Source organism: Dreissena polymorpha, chromosome 12 (assembly GCF_020536995.1).
Source record: "Dreissena polymorpha isolate Duluth1 chromosome 12, UMN_Dpol_1.0, whole genome shotgun sequence".
NCBI lineage: Eukaryota > Metazoa > Mollusca > Bivalvia > Myida > Dreissenidae > Dreissena > Dreissena polymorpha.
This window is the reverse complement of record NC_068366.1, coordinates 57,798,199-57,815,219: the sequence shown is the minus strand read 5'-3', so window position 1 is coordinate 57,815,219 and position 17,021 is coordinate 57,798,199. Positions and strand designations below refer to the sequence as shown.

The 17,021-nt window shown below is 34.9% G+C and overlaps 2 protein-coding genes across 3 annotated transcripts in view; one reads left to right on the top strand and one right to left on the bottom strand.

The window, feature by feature from the left end:
- LOC127853774 (uncharacterized) overlaps window positions 1-2,540 on the bottom strand; it is a 45,847-nt gene extending 43,307 nt beyond the window's left edge. For both annotated transcript variants that reach the window (XR_008036744.1, XM_052388541.1), the window contains exon 1: window positions 2,425-2,540. The gene's annotated coding sequence lies outside the window, so the exon portion shown is untranslated. The remainder of the gene's footprint in view (window positions 1-2,424) is intronic.
- A 101-nt stretch (window positions 2,541-2,641) lies between these two features.
- Window positions 2,642-14,919, top strand: LOC127853780 (39S ribosomal protein L19, mitochondrial-like). The gene is made up of 6 exons (XM_052388549.1): window positions 2,642-2,798; window positions 7,751-7,916; window positions 8,199-8,323; window positions 8,697-8,831; window positions 10,875-11,062; window positions 14,128-14,919. The coding sequence occupies exons 1-6, from the start codon at window positions 2,747-2,749 to the stop codon at window positions 14,392-14,394; spliced, it is 933 nt and encodes a 310-aa protein (XP_052244509.1). The 5' UTR covers window positions 2,642-2,746; the 3' UTR covers window positions 14,395-14,919.
- Window positions 14,920-17,021: the final 2,102 nt, after the last annotated feature.

Here is a 17,021-nt window from a genome sequence, read left to right as displayed (position 1 = left end):
ATGAACAAACAAAATTAACCCCCTTTGTAAGTTCCCATGCAAATTTTGTCTGTATATCGACAAGTGTCTGCCAATAAATGTCAAACTAGTAATACAAAACTTACCACAAGTATGTAAAAGCACTACAGTATGTACCTGTGATCATTTTTAGTAAGATAGTGTAATTCTAAACAGTAGCAAATAGCTTGTTTAGTAAATGCATAATGCAATTAATATGATTTCCGTTCTATTGTGTAATTAATAAATTGGTCGTTACTTGTTAATCCATGATAAATGTTTTATGGCTAGTACAAAACCAGCAATGTTAATTTTGTAAAAGGTAATACAATAACAGCACTTTGTTATTTCATATACTAGTACGTAAATATTCTTGTACTGTAGGTTGATGACAGTGTTTTAGTATTACTTATTTTGTAACTATTATTTTATGTGCAAATAAATGATGTGAAGTGTTTTGTATCTCCACACAATACCACATACCAATTTATATATGTACTGTGTTATGTGTTATTTGAATGTTTAAATAAAAAAATATGGATGATATAACATGATGCATTCTAATATTTGCATTCAAATTGTAACTATAGAGCTAAGTGTATGCAGTTTAGACTGTGATTTTAGAATTGCTACAAAATGGCTAGTTTTTTAGTGGCGACAAAATTTAAACTTTTCAACAATAGTTTGCGAAAAGAAAATTAGATACCTGCAAGATACCTGTATTTATTAAATATTTTAATTGCGAAACAAGTATGTTTTTATGCTGTTACACATAATTATACATTGATAATAAATAAGAAGACAATTAGTGGTGTTAACGTTTCCCAACAGTAGAAATCATTCTTCTGATGAAGTCAGTGATATATAGACGAAAGCTCCAGGTATGGCTTTCAATACGTAGTGTGTGTTATTTGACAGTCTAAAACTTATTGGATTAAAAAAATCCTGTCAAATTTGTCAATCAAAATTGATTTGACACATCACATGATTTTGATTATGTTAAATCAGTGTACTGTATGCTAAATGCAACGGCTTTAGCAAGCTGTCAAATTGAATTGAGACATTTGATGAAACAAACTGTTTCCTGGGTAGGACCAGTACTTAGTGTCTATATGAGGTACCATGACGTCGAAAGTCTACAAGACCTACTAGGTAGAACGAGAAATGTACTTTGACGTACAATTTTCACCGACCCTTGAGTGTTAGCCAATCAGAAGACACCTTACATCTGTTGCTTTTAGAGATATTTGACATTGAACATTATTATTATTATTATTTGTACTGAATTATGCGACTATCGACCGCTAACTCATAGATATTGTGCGTATTTATTGACCTGGCGTGGCGGAATTAACCTCTGACTTATGCAAGTTATGGTTATCACAAAAAAACGACCAACGGGGAGGTTATTATACATTATTTATCCTGTTAATGCTTGGTAACTGTTTGGTTATCGTTGGGAATTTCCTACACAGTAATGCCCTGGACGGTAGTGATACTCCACCCCGCATGATCAATAAATACTCACAATATGAAAAATAATAATAATTTTAAAAAGGTAACAATTGAATCTTCTTCAAATTTGTATATAATCTATTTCAATGCATTAAATACTTGAAACTTCTATGTGTTTTTTTGCCATTCTGATATTTTTATTCATTTTGTCCTCAATTAAAAAAGAGATTTTAAACATTTATTATAAATAAATCTGAAGGAAAAGCGGCTCAAGAGAATAGTGTTTTGATTGGCTGTTCAGAAAATGTGTAAGTCGAAGTACAAACATGTATGTCGAAGTACAAATTGTACTTTGACGTACAAATATATACTTCTAAGTGTATTTTATATTTATGTCGACGTACAATTATTGTACTTTGACGTTCATTTCTCTTTTCACCTTGTAGGTCTTCTTGACTTTCAACCCAAATGGTACGCCATAGTATGTCTTAAGGGTTATCTCAAGAATGCTCCCACTTAAGGGATCAATACAGAGACCTCCCAGTGACTAAGCCAGTTTGCAGACACCCCATACACTATATCCATGTAACTAGTATTCAGATTGATTTTTTTGGATGCTTTACTTAATTATTGCAACAATTATAATATTTTGAACACAATCATGTTCATATATTTATTAAAATTACATGGTTATCAAAAAAAACTTAAAAAGCTTTTGCCCGTAAATTAGGTAGCACCTATAATCATATTACGCCTTTCCATTCTTTTTTAAGGAACGGTAAAGTTCAATCGTCCCGTACATAAGTACTCATTAAAGGCAATAAAGCTCAAAGCATTCGAGAACAACCAGTTGCATAATCAGACAATTTTTTGAGCTCTTAAGCATAAAGCTGATTGAAGCGGTTTAAACCTGATAAGGGTATATGGGTAAATTAACGTTTCTTAAAGTGATTATTACTGCTTTTAGTATACCTGATACTGTTTTTAACGAATCCTTTCAAGAAATCATTTTGACGTCTACTTTCCGGAAGTCATTATGGTCCGTTTTGGTTTTGTCCATAGAGTTATTGATTGGTTCTTGAATAATTTTGTATTAATTGTTTCTATGTTATTACCTTTTATTTGAAACATTTAATTTTATATTGTTTTTAACAATCAAATAATTGATGTTCATTGGGGTTTTGAGACTAATCGTAATTATTATTATTACACAAAAAATTCGATCAAATATTTTGTACAAAAGTCGAATGAAGAACAGTTGAAAAGGTCGAGATTTTGTATTAGATTGTATAAAATGAATACATCTCTAATAAAACATCTATGTACTTTATTGCTGAGGACCAACGGTAGGTCTGCAATTAACAATTTCTATTAATCTCTGCAAGAAATGTGCTTAATGTGACGTTCTATCCTAAGTGTTATGTTTTTTCGCGACAATTATTAGGTTACACATCACTGTGAAAGTCCAACATGTTAATTATTAATAAATATGAAAGAATGTCATACATGCCAGAATTTTTCAGGTCCAAATCGGGACATTTCATAAAAAAAGTCGGGACATTTGACGAAAACACGGGATGCTTAAAACTGTCAATCATGCCACCTTAACTGTAGTCCGTAATTAGTATCGTTGATAACATTCGCCGACGATAAATGTGTCTAAGAATTTCATTAACACACATTTTCCAGAAGTTAAAACAAATGTGCACTATGGGGGTGTCTTCATAACGTGAAATGTGGGGCATGAGGGCCCTCATTCTGTCAAATTCACAGCCGAAATTCGGCCGTATTCCCCCACCTGAAAAGTATACTTTTTTCCCCTCAGTGCTTTCCACAGGATTTTTGTCAGGCGCCCCGGGGCTGATAGGGGTGGTTCACCCCTCCCGACTTTGATTTTTTTTAAAATTAAACGTGTCAAATCATGTTCTGTGGTGCGTTACAACTCAAAGAAAAACAGCGTCAAAAGACATCATTTGGTGCGCTATGACTCTTCAAGAAAATCCCCCAGTCATTAAAAAATATATATAATTTTTTATATTGTTTAATGTTTTAATACTTTCCCGCACAGATAGTAAAATTCCGACTCAAACGATTCCCAAATACATCCGTTTCAACCCGACTCAAATACTGTATACTTACTACTTTTCAAGTTTCTATTTATTACCCGATAATCCTGTTTATTCCGTTTTTATAAATCACTTTCTGGTAAATATTTATGATAAAAGCTCTCAATTATTTCTTTAACACAAACCTTGCCATTTTTCTATAGTATTAAATACATTTTAAGTGACTATTTATAGATTTGATGAAATATTGCCTCTGAACATGCGTCAATCCCCTGATGTGTTGTGTGCTTGTTAAAACGCTCAATATACGCACGCTTTCTATGCAAATGACGCAACGTTGTACATGCTGTAATTTTCGCGCTCTTTTTAATTGAGAACAAGATTTTACACAAAATAAATTTGCTCTGCTAATTTGAAGCAAAAATATTTCAACGTTGCGGTAACATTTACATTCGGAAGTTTGTTTCGGATTAAAAACGCGTTAACATCGACCTACGGGAATGGGTTTCGGATTACAAATTTAATTATTCCCATTTGAGATTTCAACAAATATAAACAGTTGCCTTATAATTTCAATGATAATTTGTTTAAACACTTTACGAGTCAAATAAATGTTTTGACGGAATTATGCATGAAATTCAAGTTGTCCACAGGGATTACGGCCGGTTGCCATCATCAGTCTTGTAAGTATCGATTATCGGACGAAATATTTACAAGTGTGCGTAATTAATTCAACGAAAATTTGTTAAATTATTACGTGTCGAATAAATGTAAGAAAAACGAGGTGAATCAGTTCTATAAATGGACATGATGAAATATACATGTACTGGAATTAAATTGTTATTGCATAATTGTAACCGGGAGTAATTTGCACAACTTATTGCTATAAGTAATTAATTGTTTACCAATTGCAATTAATTTCTTGTATTAATTATGAGTCATGGTAACACTTTTTTGCAGTAAAAAGGTGTGATGATGATGCCCGAAACCGTCTTTAATGTACTGTACTGTACTAATTACTGGTTTTATATTACGTTAATGGTACAACTTATTGCCAATCAAGCTGCGATAAACTCTTACTTCGTGCCCGACATCAATAAAAAATAATGGTCGATAGTTAACCCGGCCCTCATAAGCATTCGCGTAACTGATTGGACAATGAACATCACAGTTTGACGACTGGAAAGTTACCAGATACATCCTTGTCAGCATTTAAATGACTGTGTAATGTGGCTAGAATAATCAATACGCGCGTCATGCTATTCTCTTATCAGTGGATTATCCATTACCCCATGTGGTGTTTATGGCGATTACTTGTGAAAGTAGGTAACAAGTGCTCTTCTAAATTGGAATATTGATACACTGATAGAAAAACCTTGATTTTTTTTTTGACAATCTCCACTTTCTTTTACTGAAAAATACACTGATCGGAAAATTTCAAGCGCCCCAGGGACTCTGTTTTCAAAATTCAAGCGCCCTGGCGAGGGATCGTTAAATGGCCTGTGGAAAGCCCTGCCCCATTTTGGGGGAAAAATTCCCCCTAAAAAAAAATAAAAAATATTTTTATTTTTTTATTTTAATAGATAGATGTGTCTCATGATGATTATATCTCAATTCTATTTTAATTTAACTTTGTCAAACATACTAAATTATGAAAAAAAGCAATGAATATAGTTCAAACATGTCCAAATGTAATAATTTGAGAGTAAGTAAAAAAATCCCACAAAAAGGGAAACACAGCGCAAATTCCCCCTGCTATGGGTAGCGACCCGCTTCCCCTAAAATGGATTGACGGCCCTGGGCATGCATCTATTTGACAGACATTCATGAGAGGCATGTGTAAATCATGTAATGAAATGTGTGCGCATCGAGCACTGTTTTTATTCAACCAATCATCAATTAACTCTAAATTTAGATTGATGCGCAATATGTACAAACTATTTTCTGAAAATCAGTCGAAAACGAAAGTAAATTTATGTGAAACATTGATGTGTATCGGTCAGCACGCAATTTTGACGCGTTTTTTAGCCTCAGGTGGTACAATACAATTACAAAATACCACTAAATAGTATATTTGGACTTGATTTGGGCCATGAAATACAAAAGAAGTCTTTTTTTAAGAAAGTTGAACTTATATGGCTGGGAGACCTTCAATTGGGAATTTTAGGTCCCATTTGGGAAAAATATATACTTTTTATGCTCCCCTAAAATTTTTGAGGGGAGCATATAGTAGCCGCTTTGTCCGTCCGTGTGTGTGTCCGTCCGTGCACAATTTTTGTCCGGGCTATTTCTCAGCAATTAATAACCGGAATTCAATTAAACTTTATGGGAAGCTTCACTACCAAGAGGAGATGTGCATATTATCAGCCGGTTCTGGACGGATGATTTTTCACAGAGTTATGGCCCTTTGAAATTTTCTATAAAATGTACATATAGTGCAATTCTTGTCCCCCCAAATACTGACTGGAATTCAATGAAGCTTTATGGGAAGCTTAACAACCTTGAGGAGATGCGCATGTTATTTGTGGGTTCTGGTTAGATGATTTATTTAGAGAGTTATGGCCCTTTGAAATTTTTAAGTTGCTAAACCATCCATCGTATTATTTTGTCCAAAGTTATGCTATCAAGACGTTTCCTTTTATCTCAATATATAGTGCAATATTGTGACAAAAATAACCTTTGGAGAGCTTCACCCCTCTCCGACGGTTTCTTGTTATATACAGGTGAAGAATACTAAAAAAAACCAATCTCTATGTGGTCAGACTTGAGTTATTGAACAAAATGCAGAAAACAGAAATCAGGACTTTTTTTCCTTCTTAGGGAATGGCCGAGGACAGCCATTTCTCAATTTTGACATGGACATTTCACAAATCGAGCACTGCTACAATGCTTGACAAAAACGGCCATTTTTAACTGTGAAAATGGGACTTTTTGGGCTAAAAAATGTCAAAAACAGCCTTTTCACACTTCAAAATGAAAAGATGTTGACAGTGGTTAGGCTTTTCTATGGTGTTAGATAGAGTATACCAGTTAGAATATTGTTGATATAAATGTATGTAGTTATTTGTTGAAAGAAAGTGTCAAGACATTAAAAATATGATTTTAATGCATTATTTAAAGACATTTTAATTTGATTCTTGTATAAAACATGCTTTTGCTATACATATTCTTATCAAACTGAATTTCACAATTTTCACAAGTTCGTGACTCTATTTTTAACAATTTTCACAAGTTTGCGACTCATTTTATCACAATTTTGAAAAATTCGCGACACATTTTTTCACAAAGTTAGAGGGGTCAGGGCCACTTCACAAAATCAGAAAAAAGCCCTGAAAACTGAAAGTTTGTTGACAAATCGTTTCATGCAGTCGATAAAAATGTTCAAATGAAACTCTCTTCATCTGGGTCAAACATCAACTATGGCCTAATTGTTTAAGATAAATTTTCGGGTATTGTTAGGTTCAGTCGACCATTTAGACGCTGCATGTCACTAATTTATATCAACATACTTGTATATACATTTTGACTTTCTTCATAAAATTCTAAATTATTGATTTATATGGTGACATAGATATTTTATGACTCTGGTACCTTCACAGGTTTAGTCTTTACTATTTAACCTGTCAGGGCCAAAACACCAACTTTGGGAAAAGGGCCACAGCCTTTTTTTCGGGGAAAAAAGACACAATTTTCTGGCTTTGGTGAATGAAAAATACTGAGGTAGATTGGAAATTTAGAGAAAAATGCATGATTTTAAAGAAATTTCTGTAGAGGAAAGGGCCTTTTTGGTTAAGGGGAAGAAAAAGAGGTCCCTTGTGAAGAGTATCCCTCTACCACTTTGATACGTATTTAACCCTTTACCACTTAGATACGTATTTAACCCTTTACCACTTAGATACTTATTTAACATTTACCACTTAGATACATATTTAACCCTTTACCTCTTAGATATGTATTAAACCCTTTACACCTTAGGTACGTATTTAACATTTACCACATAGATACATATTTTCATGCTAATTAATTTAAGACCTTTCTTACTGGAATCAATTTTTAAAGGCTTCATTTACAAGCCTGTGATAACAAAGATGCTGATGAGCAGCAAACAGCATAAAACCTGAACAGACTGGAAGTTACTCGCAGGCTGTTCTGGTTTTATGCTGTTTGCACTTAGCCATTTTCACTTTGCTTATGAGTGGAAAAAGGTTAAATCATGTCACTGCACTCTGCAGGAGAACTCAGCACTATTTCAAAGCGATGTTACCAGTCTCACCGTATACGAAACCAGACCCTGGACAAACATCGTACTTCTCCACTGAACAAACAAAAAACTGAAGATGCAAAAAATGACAGCAAACCAGTTACAAATAAAGATCCTGAAGTGCCTACCAGATTTCTGTATGTTGGATTACGATTTATAGTAGCTCTATAACACAGTTTCAGACTGACTTAAATATTAAGCTTCTCTTAAGCTACTTCTGATTCGTAACGTTCCCATGATTGTATTGTCATTATGTTTACAAGCTTAATATTTTATTTGTGTTTGTATCTTCACTTATTTGATAGATAATCGTTTTGTGATGTAAGACTTTGCATAAGAATATCTGTTTGTAAATGTTTGCATTGAAGGATGCATTGATGCTCATATTGTGGCATGCAGTTATTTGTGTGTAACCTCAGACAAAAGAATCCAGAGTTCCTCCCTAATCCTGACTGGGGGTACAGAGACCAGATTGCTGAAATGGTCGAGAGAAATGACATGTACAGACGTCGCAGAAACATTTTTATGCCTGAGTTTTATGTTGGTAAGGCTCCAATTTGTTTTCTCCAGGGCTTGCAAAGTATTAATCATTGCGGAGAAACACATTTTGCTGCTTGCCAATGCAGTACCTAATTAAAAATTTAATTACAATTTTGTTTAATGTAAGATGTTTTGGGCCATTCTTGGACATGAGATTGTACCTAGCCTGTTTATCAGAAAACTAGAGTTTATGACAAGTCAATCAGATATTTTCCCAGAGTTGTATGTTATTTTGATACAATTTTATATTCCTAAAGGAAAATATCACACAACACTACAAAAGTCCGACATTGTAATAAAAATGTACAAATGGCATTTTAGCATTAAAATTAGCAGATTTTTGTGTTTCTTATTTAAATACATAAATTTCTTTCCAGGCAGTATCTTAGCGGTGACCCTAGCTGATAAGTTTGCACTGGGAAAGACATCGCGATTCTTAGGACTCTGCATTTACCGAGGAGATCAGGGACTTCATCATAAGATTATTCTTAGAAATGTGATAGACAATGAAGGTGTGTCTAAATTGTTTTAGTTATAAAAGCCTTTTCCTGGGAAACTGGGCTTAATGCATGTGCAAAAAGTGTCTTCCTAGATTAGCCTGTGCAGCCACACAGGCTTCTACACTGGATTTTTGTGTAGAAGATATTGTGAACGAATATTTCCATAAAATACGAAAGTGTTGTTCCCTGATTAGCCTGTTTGGACTTCACAGGCTAATCTGGGAAGACGCTTTGCCCACATGCATTAAGCCCAGTTTTCCCAGATTGTGGCTCATATGTTTTTTTAAAGTCATTGATGAAGACCTTTAACTGGTTCACACCAACCCATTGATGAATACCTTTAACTGGTTCACACCAACCATTTATGAAGACCTTTAACTGGTTCACACCAACCATTGATGAAGACCTTTAACTGGTTCACACCAACCATTGATGAAGACCTTTAACTGGTTCACACCAACCATTGATGAAGACCTTTAACTGGTTCACACCAACCTTTGATGAAGACCTTTAACTGGTTCACACCAACCTTTGATGAAGACCTTTAACTGGCTCACACCAACCTTTGATGAAGACCTTTAACTGGTTCACACCAAGCATTGATGAAGACCTTTAACTGGTTCACACCAACCCATTGATGAAGACCTTTAACTGGTTCACACCAACCCATTGATAAAGACCTTTTACTGGTTCACACCAACCTTTGATATAGACCTTTAACTGGTTCACACCAAACTTTGATAAAGAGCTTTAACTGGTTCACACCAACCTTTGATGAAGACCTTTAACTGGTTAACACCAACCTTTGATGAAGACCTTTAACTGGTTCACACCAACCCATTGATGAAGACCCTTTACTGGTTCACACCAACCATTGATGAAGATCATTAACTGGTTCACACCAACCTTTGATGAAGACCTTTAACTGGTTTACACCAACCATTGATGAAGACCGTTAACTAGTTCACACCAACCTTTGATGAAGACCTTTAACTGGTTCACACCAACCCATTGATGAAGACCTTTAACTGGTTCACACCAATCCATTGATGAAGACCTTTCACTGGTTCACACCAATCTTTTACCTGAATTATGCTTGTTTGCATACTAAAACATGTCAGGTTAAGGTTTTTGCACAATACAAAAATAAGGACAAAGTTGTATGTACAATCACATATCTCTAAATAAATTAGTATGTTGAATTTGAAAGGAGAGTTTTGCAAAAAGCAATTTTGTAGTTATTTGGAAATAATATACAGTTGGGGAATATGACTTATCCCAGTGAAATTGGAAATTTTTGCATAAATTTACTGTTAATTTAATTTAAAAAAACACACAGTTTTATTTATAACCTTTGAAACATTATAGATAAAACTTACATTAAGCAGATACTCACTAGCATTAACAGATCATTTATATGGATATTATGACTTAAAAACTCTCAATGTTTTCACTTTAACAGCTCTGTTTCCAAGAATGTTAAAGTCAAACCATCCACTGGAAATTTTACGACTCCGTTAGGGAAAAAGATACTTTTTTAAATTGTGAATATGAATCATTAGATGCTTTCAATCAGCAAAAACAAAATGATATTTTTATCACTGGGGCAAACAGGTCCAGTGAAAAGTTGAGTAGTAGAATACTTGTACCCAAAAGTAAAAGAATGTGAATTATTTACAATTTTTAAATATCTATTTCAGTTTTCTATGACTCTTAGTCTAGTACTTCAATTTTTTCCTTGAAACAAGTTGCTCTTGTTTTAAATTTTCAACAATCGAATTTCATCTTTAAAATCATGCATTTTTCCCTTGATACTGATTTTACCCCAGGATTTATCATTTACCTGCTAAAACTTGTTTCCACCAATTGAACGCGTTTCCACCAATTGAACGCCAAACATTACCGGTATACTCATTTTACCTTAATTTCCCCTTAAAATGAAGTCAAATAGCCTGATAACACGATTTCCCCTTGAAATGAAGTCAAAAGGCCAGATTGCATGTTAGATAAAAAATGCCAGCCTTTAAACTGCTTGCATTGATTTTTCCACCCCAGGTGTGGAGATGATGTATGAACTGTACAGCCCGCTGATCCAGAAGATAGAGGTGATCAAGTTGGAGCGTCGGCTTGACGACGAGCTGTTCTACCTTCGAGACTGCCCCCTCGAATACAGCTACTTCCCACAGGACATGGAGTCCCAGAATATATTCAAGGACATGCCTGTCACCACAAACACAATCAAGGTACTAGATATTTAGTAGATATATTTGTGAATGTTCAGGGACATTAATATGTCTGGTTTGTTTATATTTTAAAAGGGTTAAGCAGGTTATTTTACTGGATCAATGTCTTTATGTATAATAATAATAATAATGTAATATCACACTAAATAATTAATTTTTATAGTGTTGTTATTCTCTGTTTGAAAGTCAATAACCAGTTTTAGACTTACTGAATTACCCTATAAACCATGAGAAAAAAATTAGTTTAAGTCATAACCTAGATCCAAAGTCATAAAGCTCCTTATTGACAACTTTAGTACATTCCTCTAAATGAAAACATTTTGTAAGCTTATGTATATGGATACATGTAGTTTTTTATGACCCCGGTAGGACGGCATATAGCAGTTGAACAGTCCGTCTGTCTGTCAGTCTGTGTGTCCGTCCGAAAACTTTAACATTGGCCATAACTTTTGCAATATTGAAGATGGCAACTTGATATTTGGCATGCATGTGTATCTCATGGAGTTGCACATTTTGAGTGGTGAAAGATCAAGGTCATCCTTCAAGGTCAAAGGTAAAAAAAACAAATCCAAGGGAAGTAATAAGCTTTAAAGGGAGATATTTATCTGTACCTGCCAAATGATAAAAAATAAATCAATTAAAGCGGCGCATTAGGGGGCATTGTGTTTCTGACAAACACATCTCTTGTTTTACATCACGTTTTCAACATACTGGACATTTTGCTTCGATGGGTAAGAATCTGTTAATAGAAATCCTGTTGCTGCTGGGGGTTAGATCTATCTATTCAAATGCTGATAGTGGGAATCAGATCAGGAAAAATGTGTGCTGCTTTTAAAAAGTGATGTCCTCATTGATTAAGCCCTTTAAATTGTAATAAATGCATAATATCAGATTCCGCATAATAAAATGATTTTACAATATGTCTATTTAAAAATCAGGGTGCTGTCCTATTAAAGATTTATTAGTATGGTTATGTTACAACTAAAAATCATAGTTTATTTGCGTGGTTTGTTTTGATAGTTGTGTTAGAGAGATATAGGGCCTGTGAAAGATATTAATTTTTAGCTCGACTATTATATATGAAATATATATAGTGGAGCTATCCTACTCACCCCGGCGTTTCCGTTTTCGCAAATGTTAAAGTTTTCGTACTACCCCAATTATTTTCTTTGTCCCTTGACATATTGCTTTCATATTTTGCATACTTGTTTACCAACATGACCCCAACCTATAAACAAGAGCAGACAACTCTATCAAGCATTTTGTCATAATTATGGCCCCTTTTCCACTTAGAATATGCAGCAAATGTTAAAGTTTTCGTACTACCCCATTTATTTTCATTGTCCCTTGACATATTGCTTTTATATTTTGCATACTTGTTAACCAACATCACCCCAACCTATAATCAAGAGCAGACAACTCTATCAAGCATTTTGTTATAATTATTGCCCCTTTTACACTTAGAATATGCATATTATTGATAAATCTTTGTTAAACTTTGCGTACTACCCCAAATATTTCCTATATCCTTTGACATATTGCTTTTATATTTTGCATACTTGTTTACCAACATGACCCCAACCTATAAACAAGAGCAGACAACTCTATCAAGCAAATTTGTCATAGTTATGGACACTTTTTCCACTTAGAATATGCAGCAAATGTTAAAGTTTGCGTACTACCCCAAATATTTTCAATGTCCCTTGACATATTGCTTTCATATTTTGCATACTTGTTTACCATCATTACCCCAACCTATAAACAAGAGCATACAACTGTATCAAGCATTTTGACAGAATTATTGCCCCTTTTATACTTAAAATCTGCATATTATTTATAAATCTATGTTAAACTTTGCATACTACCCCAAATATTTCCTATATCCTTTGACATATTGGTTTTATATTTTACATACTTGTTTACCAACATGACCCCAACCTATAAACAAGAGCAGACCACTGTATCAAGCATTTTGACATTATTATGGCCCCTTTTACACTTAGATAATTGAACATTTTGCTTAAATTGCCATAACTTCTTTATTTATGATCACATTTTATTATTACTTTGACAAAACAACACTTACCTGAATACCACAATGGATTCCACCCAAACAATACCCCACGCCCCTACCCAGAATCCCCCCAATCCCCCCCCCCAATATATATATATTTTTTAAACATCATCTAATAAATTACCACACCCTACATTATACCCCCCTCTCCCCCTACCCCCCCCCCCAACCTGCCCCCCCCCCCCAATTTTTTTTTAACATCATCTAATAAATTACACTCCCCCCCACATTATACCCCCTCTCACCCCCCCCCCCCCCCCATACTCCCCACCTACCCCCCCTTTTTTTCCTTTTTTTATTTTTGAAAGATTGTCTAATAAATGACCACACCCCACATTATACCCCCTCTCAACCCCCCCCCCAATAAAATAATAATCAATAAAATAATTATTGAATATGCACAATTTCCCCATGATGGCTTACGTTATACTGTCAAGCACTCGAATAGTCGAGCGCACTGTCCTCTGACAGCTCTTGTTTAAAATAAAATCACAAGTAATCCTAGTGGATGTTTAGAGCAGTTATGCTTTTTTGAAATATAACTGTATTAGGAGATGTCTTACTGTTATAATGAAGACTGTACCTAGTATTTTTCACACTTAGTGGTTTGTGACCTGCATAAAAATGTTTTTTTTTCTATAAGCCTTTGTGTATGGGGCCGTAGCCATTATCAATGGGGAAAAGTGTGTGAAAACTATATAGCGGTATAAAGTTCATGTGATGTAAATGATAGGGGATGATATTCCCATGGGTAAGTTTTATTTTGAAGGAAATTTCCATCAATTTAAAGAAATATTCTGAGGGGATTTAGCGATATAGCCCTAATTTGGCTACAACTATAGAATAAATGAGCCTTGTTCTGAGGAAACAGGGCTTATTGCATGTGCATCAAGTGTCGTCCTAGAATATCTTGTGCAGTCTGCACAGGCTAATCAGCGAACGTGGCTAAATTAACCCTTTAAAGCACCAATCCTCTCTTTCCAAATTACAGGTTAAGTTAAATCCGCGGCCGTGGTCCCAGCGCTGGGAGAGGGTCGACCTGCAAGGAGTCGAGCCTTTCACAGGGTGGAAGAGCGAGAAACAGAGGCTCAAACTCAAGAGACTGGCCAATCAGCCGCAGGTTAAGAAGGAGTGGGAGAAGATGGACCTGATGAAGCATTACCGGGAGTCGATCCCGCCAGAGGAGTCGATGAGGATATACGGAGAGGTGGTTAAAGACGCGAAAGACTGGAAGAATAGGGAAGAACGAGAGACTTAAGACAGTGCATCTCGTGCTTTCATGTGAGCCTTGCTCTGTGAATACACGATTTAACTCTAAATGTTCAAATGAATATTAGCCTCGGTCTGAGAAAACAGGGCTTAATGCAGGTTTGTAAAAGGGTTGTAAAATCACGTCCCAGATAAGCTTGTAGGGATTGCACAGACTAATTAGGGACTCTTTTTTTCGCTTAGAAACATTTTTTGTTTAATAGACAAAATCCCATGAAAGCAGAAAGTGTCGTCCTTGATTGGCCTGGGCAGACTGCACATGCTCATCTGGAACAACACTTCATGCAGATGCATTCAGCTCAGTTTTTCCTGAACTCAGTTTGTTTGGTCTTGGAGTGAGGCTTAGAGGCTGTGAGGGGGTTCTATGTGATCATGAGTTTCTGAGAGATAGGGCATGATTTGTCATGTATTGGTTAAAAACAAGTTGGCTTGAAGTCTCTTAAACGTTCATTTGTATAAAGCATTTTATATTAGTCTTTTAAATATTAAAGCATTAAAGAGATATACAAATTTAGACCTCTTGTTGTATTGATGGAACCAAATGAATAACAACATTTTTATTATGCCCCCTTCAAAGAAGAGGGGGTATATTGTTTTGCTGGATGTTGGTCTGTCAGTCTGTCTGTCCGTAGACCAGTATGTTTCCAATCAATAACTTATGAATGTATTGACTTATTGACTTGATACTACCCATGTGCAATGGCCTTTGCCAGTAGATGACCCCTATTAAAATTGGGGTCATTAGATCAAGGTCACTGTCACACTAAGAGCGAAAATTGTTTCCGATTAGATCAATAATTTATAAACAGAGTGACCAATTGGCTTGATACTTCCCATGTGCACTGACCCCTATTGACATTGGGGTCACTAGGTCAAAGGTTACTGTCACACTAACACTGTCTATCATCACCACTGGAAATAGATTACCAGCAAAGCGAATGTAAACAAACCAACCATGGAGTGCAGTAAGTATTTACCTAAAATATCTAATAATAACTCGCTCCTGGATAACCAGTGCGTGTTAGGCATCTTACAGAAAGATTAATCTGTTTAAAAATGTGTATTTATCATGCAATTCATATTGATGAAGCGTTATTTACACAAATTTATGACTGATTGGTACCGGGTTGAAATTGGAACTTCTCGAAGAAACAGCTTTTCTTTCATGATTACATGGTTTGCCATAGGGTATGGAGTTGATTTCCTATTCTTATATGCAATATTTACCATCTTAACACTATTTCTTGTCTTGGTTTGATTATTGTTTGTGGAAATCTATTGAATTAAAATAACTGTAGTGTACGGCGAATAGTTGTTTATGGCAAAAGTCGTGTACGGTGAATTGTTAGAGTCATGTACGGCGAATAGTTGCAGTGCATTGGCCAAATTTGTAACAAATTAAAATGATTTTAAGAAAATATTTTTTCAATGTACATATATGTTCTTAAAAGCGGACTTTTGCCCGATTGAATGATGTATTAATCTTAATTTTAAACTTTGTTTTTGCCCCTGAATAAATACGCAAACACAGCACATGTGCTGACTTTGCGGTTGAACGCTACAATGCTGTGAACAGAAAGTCAGTTAGAATACTATAACGGCGAGGCTTGCCGAGCTTTTATTTTATTCGCGCCGAGCCTGATATATGACAAAAAGATCAGGCAGTAACCTGTGTTTCTGTTTATAGCGATTTTTTCATTATTTCTTAAAAATCGGGGACGTAGAGGAATGATAAATAGAAAAACAGGTTAGTGCCTGAACTTTTTGTAATATACCAGGCTCGGCACGAATAAAATAACAGCTCGTCAAGCCTCGCCGATATATTATTTAAGCCTTGCCTTATATATTACAAAAAGATCGGACAGTAACCTGTTATTCTCTATGTAGCAGGTGCCCGTAAAACAAAGCATTTTTTTAAATATCAACAATGAATCAGACGTATTCTTTGGCCATAAACGGTTTCATCGTAAAGAATATAAGTGTATTTATTTGTTTTATACTAAGATGGTCACGTATTGTTATGAACCTCTGCTTTGAGGTATACCGTTTTAATGACTTGATTATTTATAGCTATCAAATAGTTGTTAATATAGTGTTACACTTGTTCCATCCGTTTTGAAATATGACACAAGTCCATAGTAAACATTTAAACAATGATTTATTCGTGCGAAGACAATAATCGCAATAAATTTCGTGCGAAGACAATAATCGCAATTAAAAAAAAACGTTAGACAGCAACGCAATGTAAGTGATTCCTAACCGCCAGCTTCCCGGTAATTATACTAGGGTAGTATTACAAAGTTAATGGCGTGTGACGCACAATAAGTCAGTTCTGCGTTCTTTCAGTGTTTATGTGTAAATAATACAATAAAAGTGTTAAAATGCTTCCAAAATCAGTGTTACTTAATGTAAACAAACTTTAACTTTACTGGATTTTTACTATAAAACTTATGTGATAACGACTAAAAGGTATTTACTTCGAAAAATGAATGACTCTCTTAACAAAAATTACGTCTATCCTAGATCTTGACTAAAACTCAACTGTCTACTGTTTTTACTTATTGTTCAATACTGATGACCAAAATTGGTCAGTGACCAAGATTCTGGGCAGTGACC

What these genes read in the sequence shown, in the direction of transcription:
- LOC127853780 (XM_052388549.1), top strand. Translation starts at nt 2,747, where the DNA reads ATGAATACATCTCTAATAAAACATCTATGTACTTTATTGCTGAGGACC. An exon ending in TTTATTGCTGAGGACCAACG is followed by an intron (nt 2,799 to 7,750) that starts GTAGGTCTGCAA and finishes TGCACTCTGCAG; the next exon opens with GAGAACTCAGCACTATTTCA. An exon ending in GAAGTGCCTACCAGATTTCT is followed by an intron (nt 7,917 to 8,198) that starts GTATGTTGGATT and finishes GTGTAACCTCAG; the next exon opens with ACAAAAGAATCCAGAGTTCC.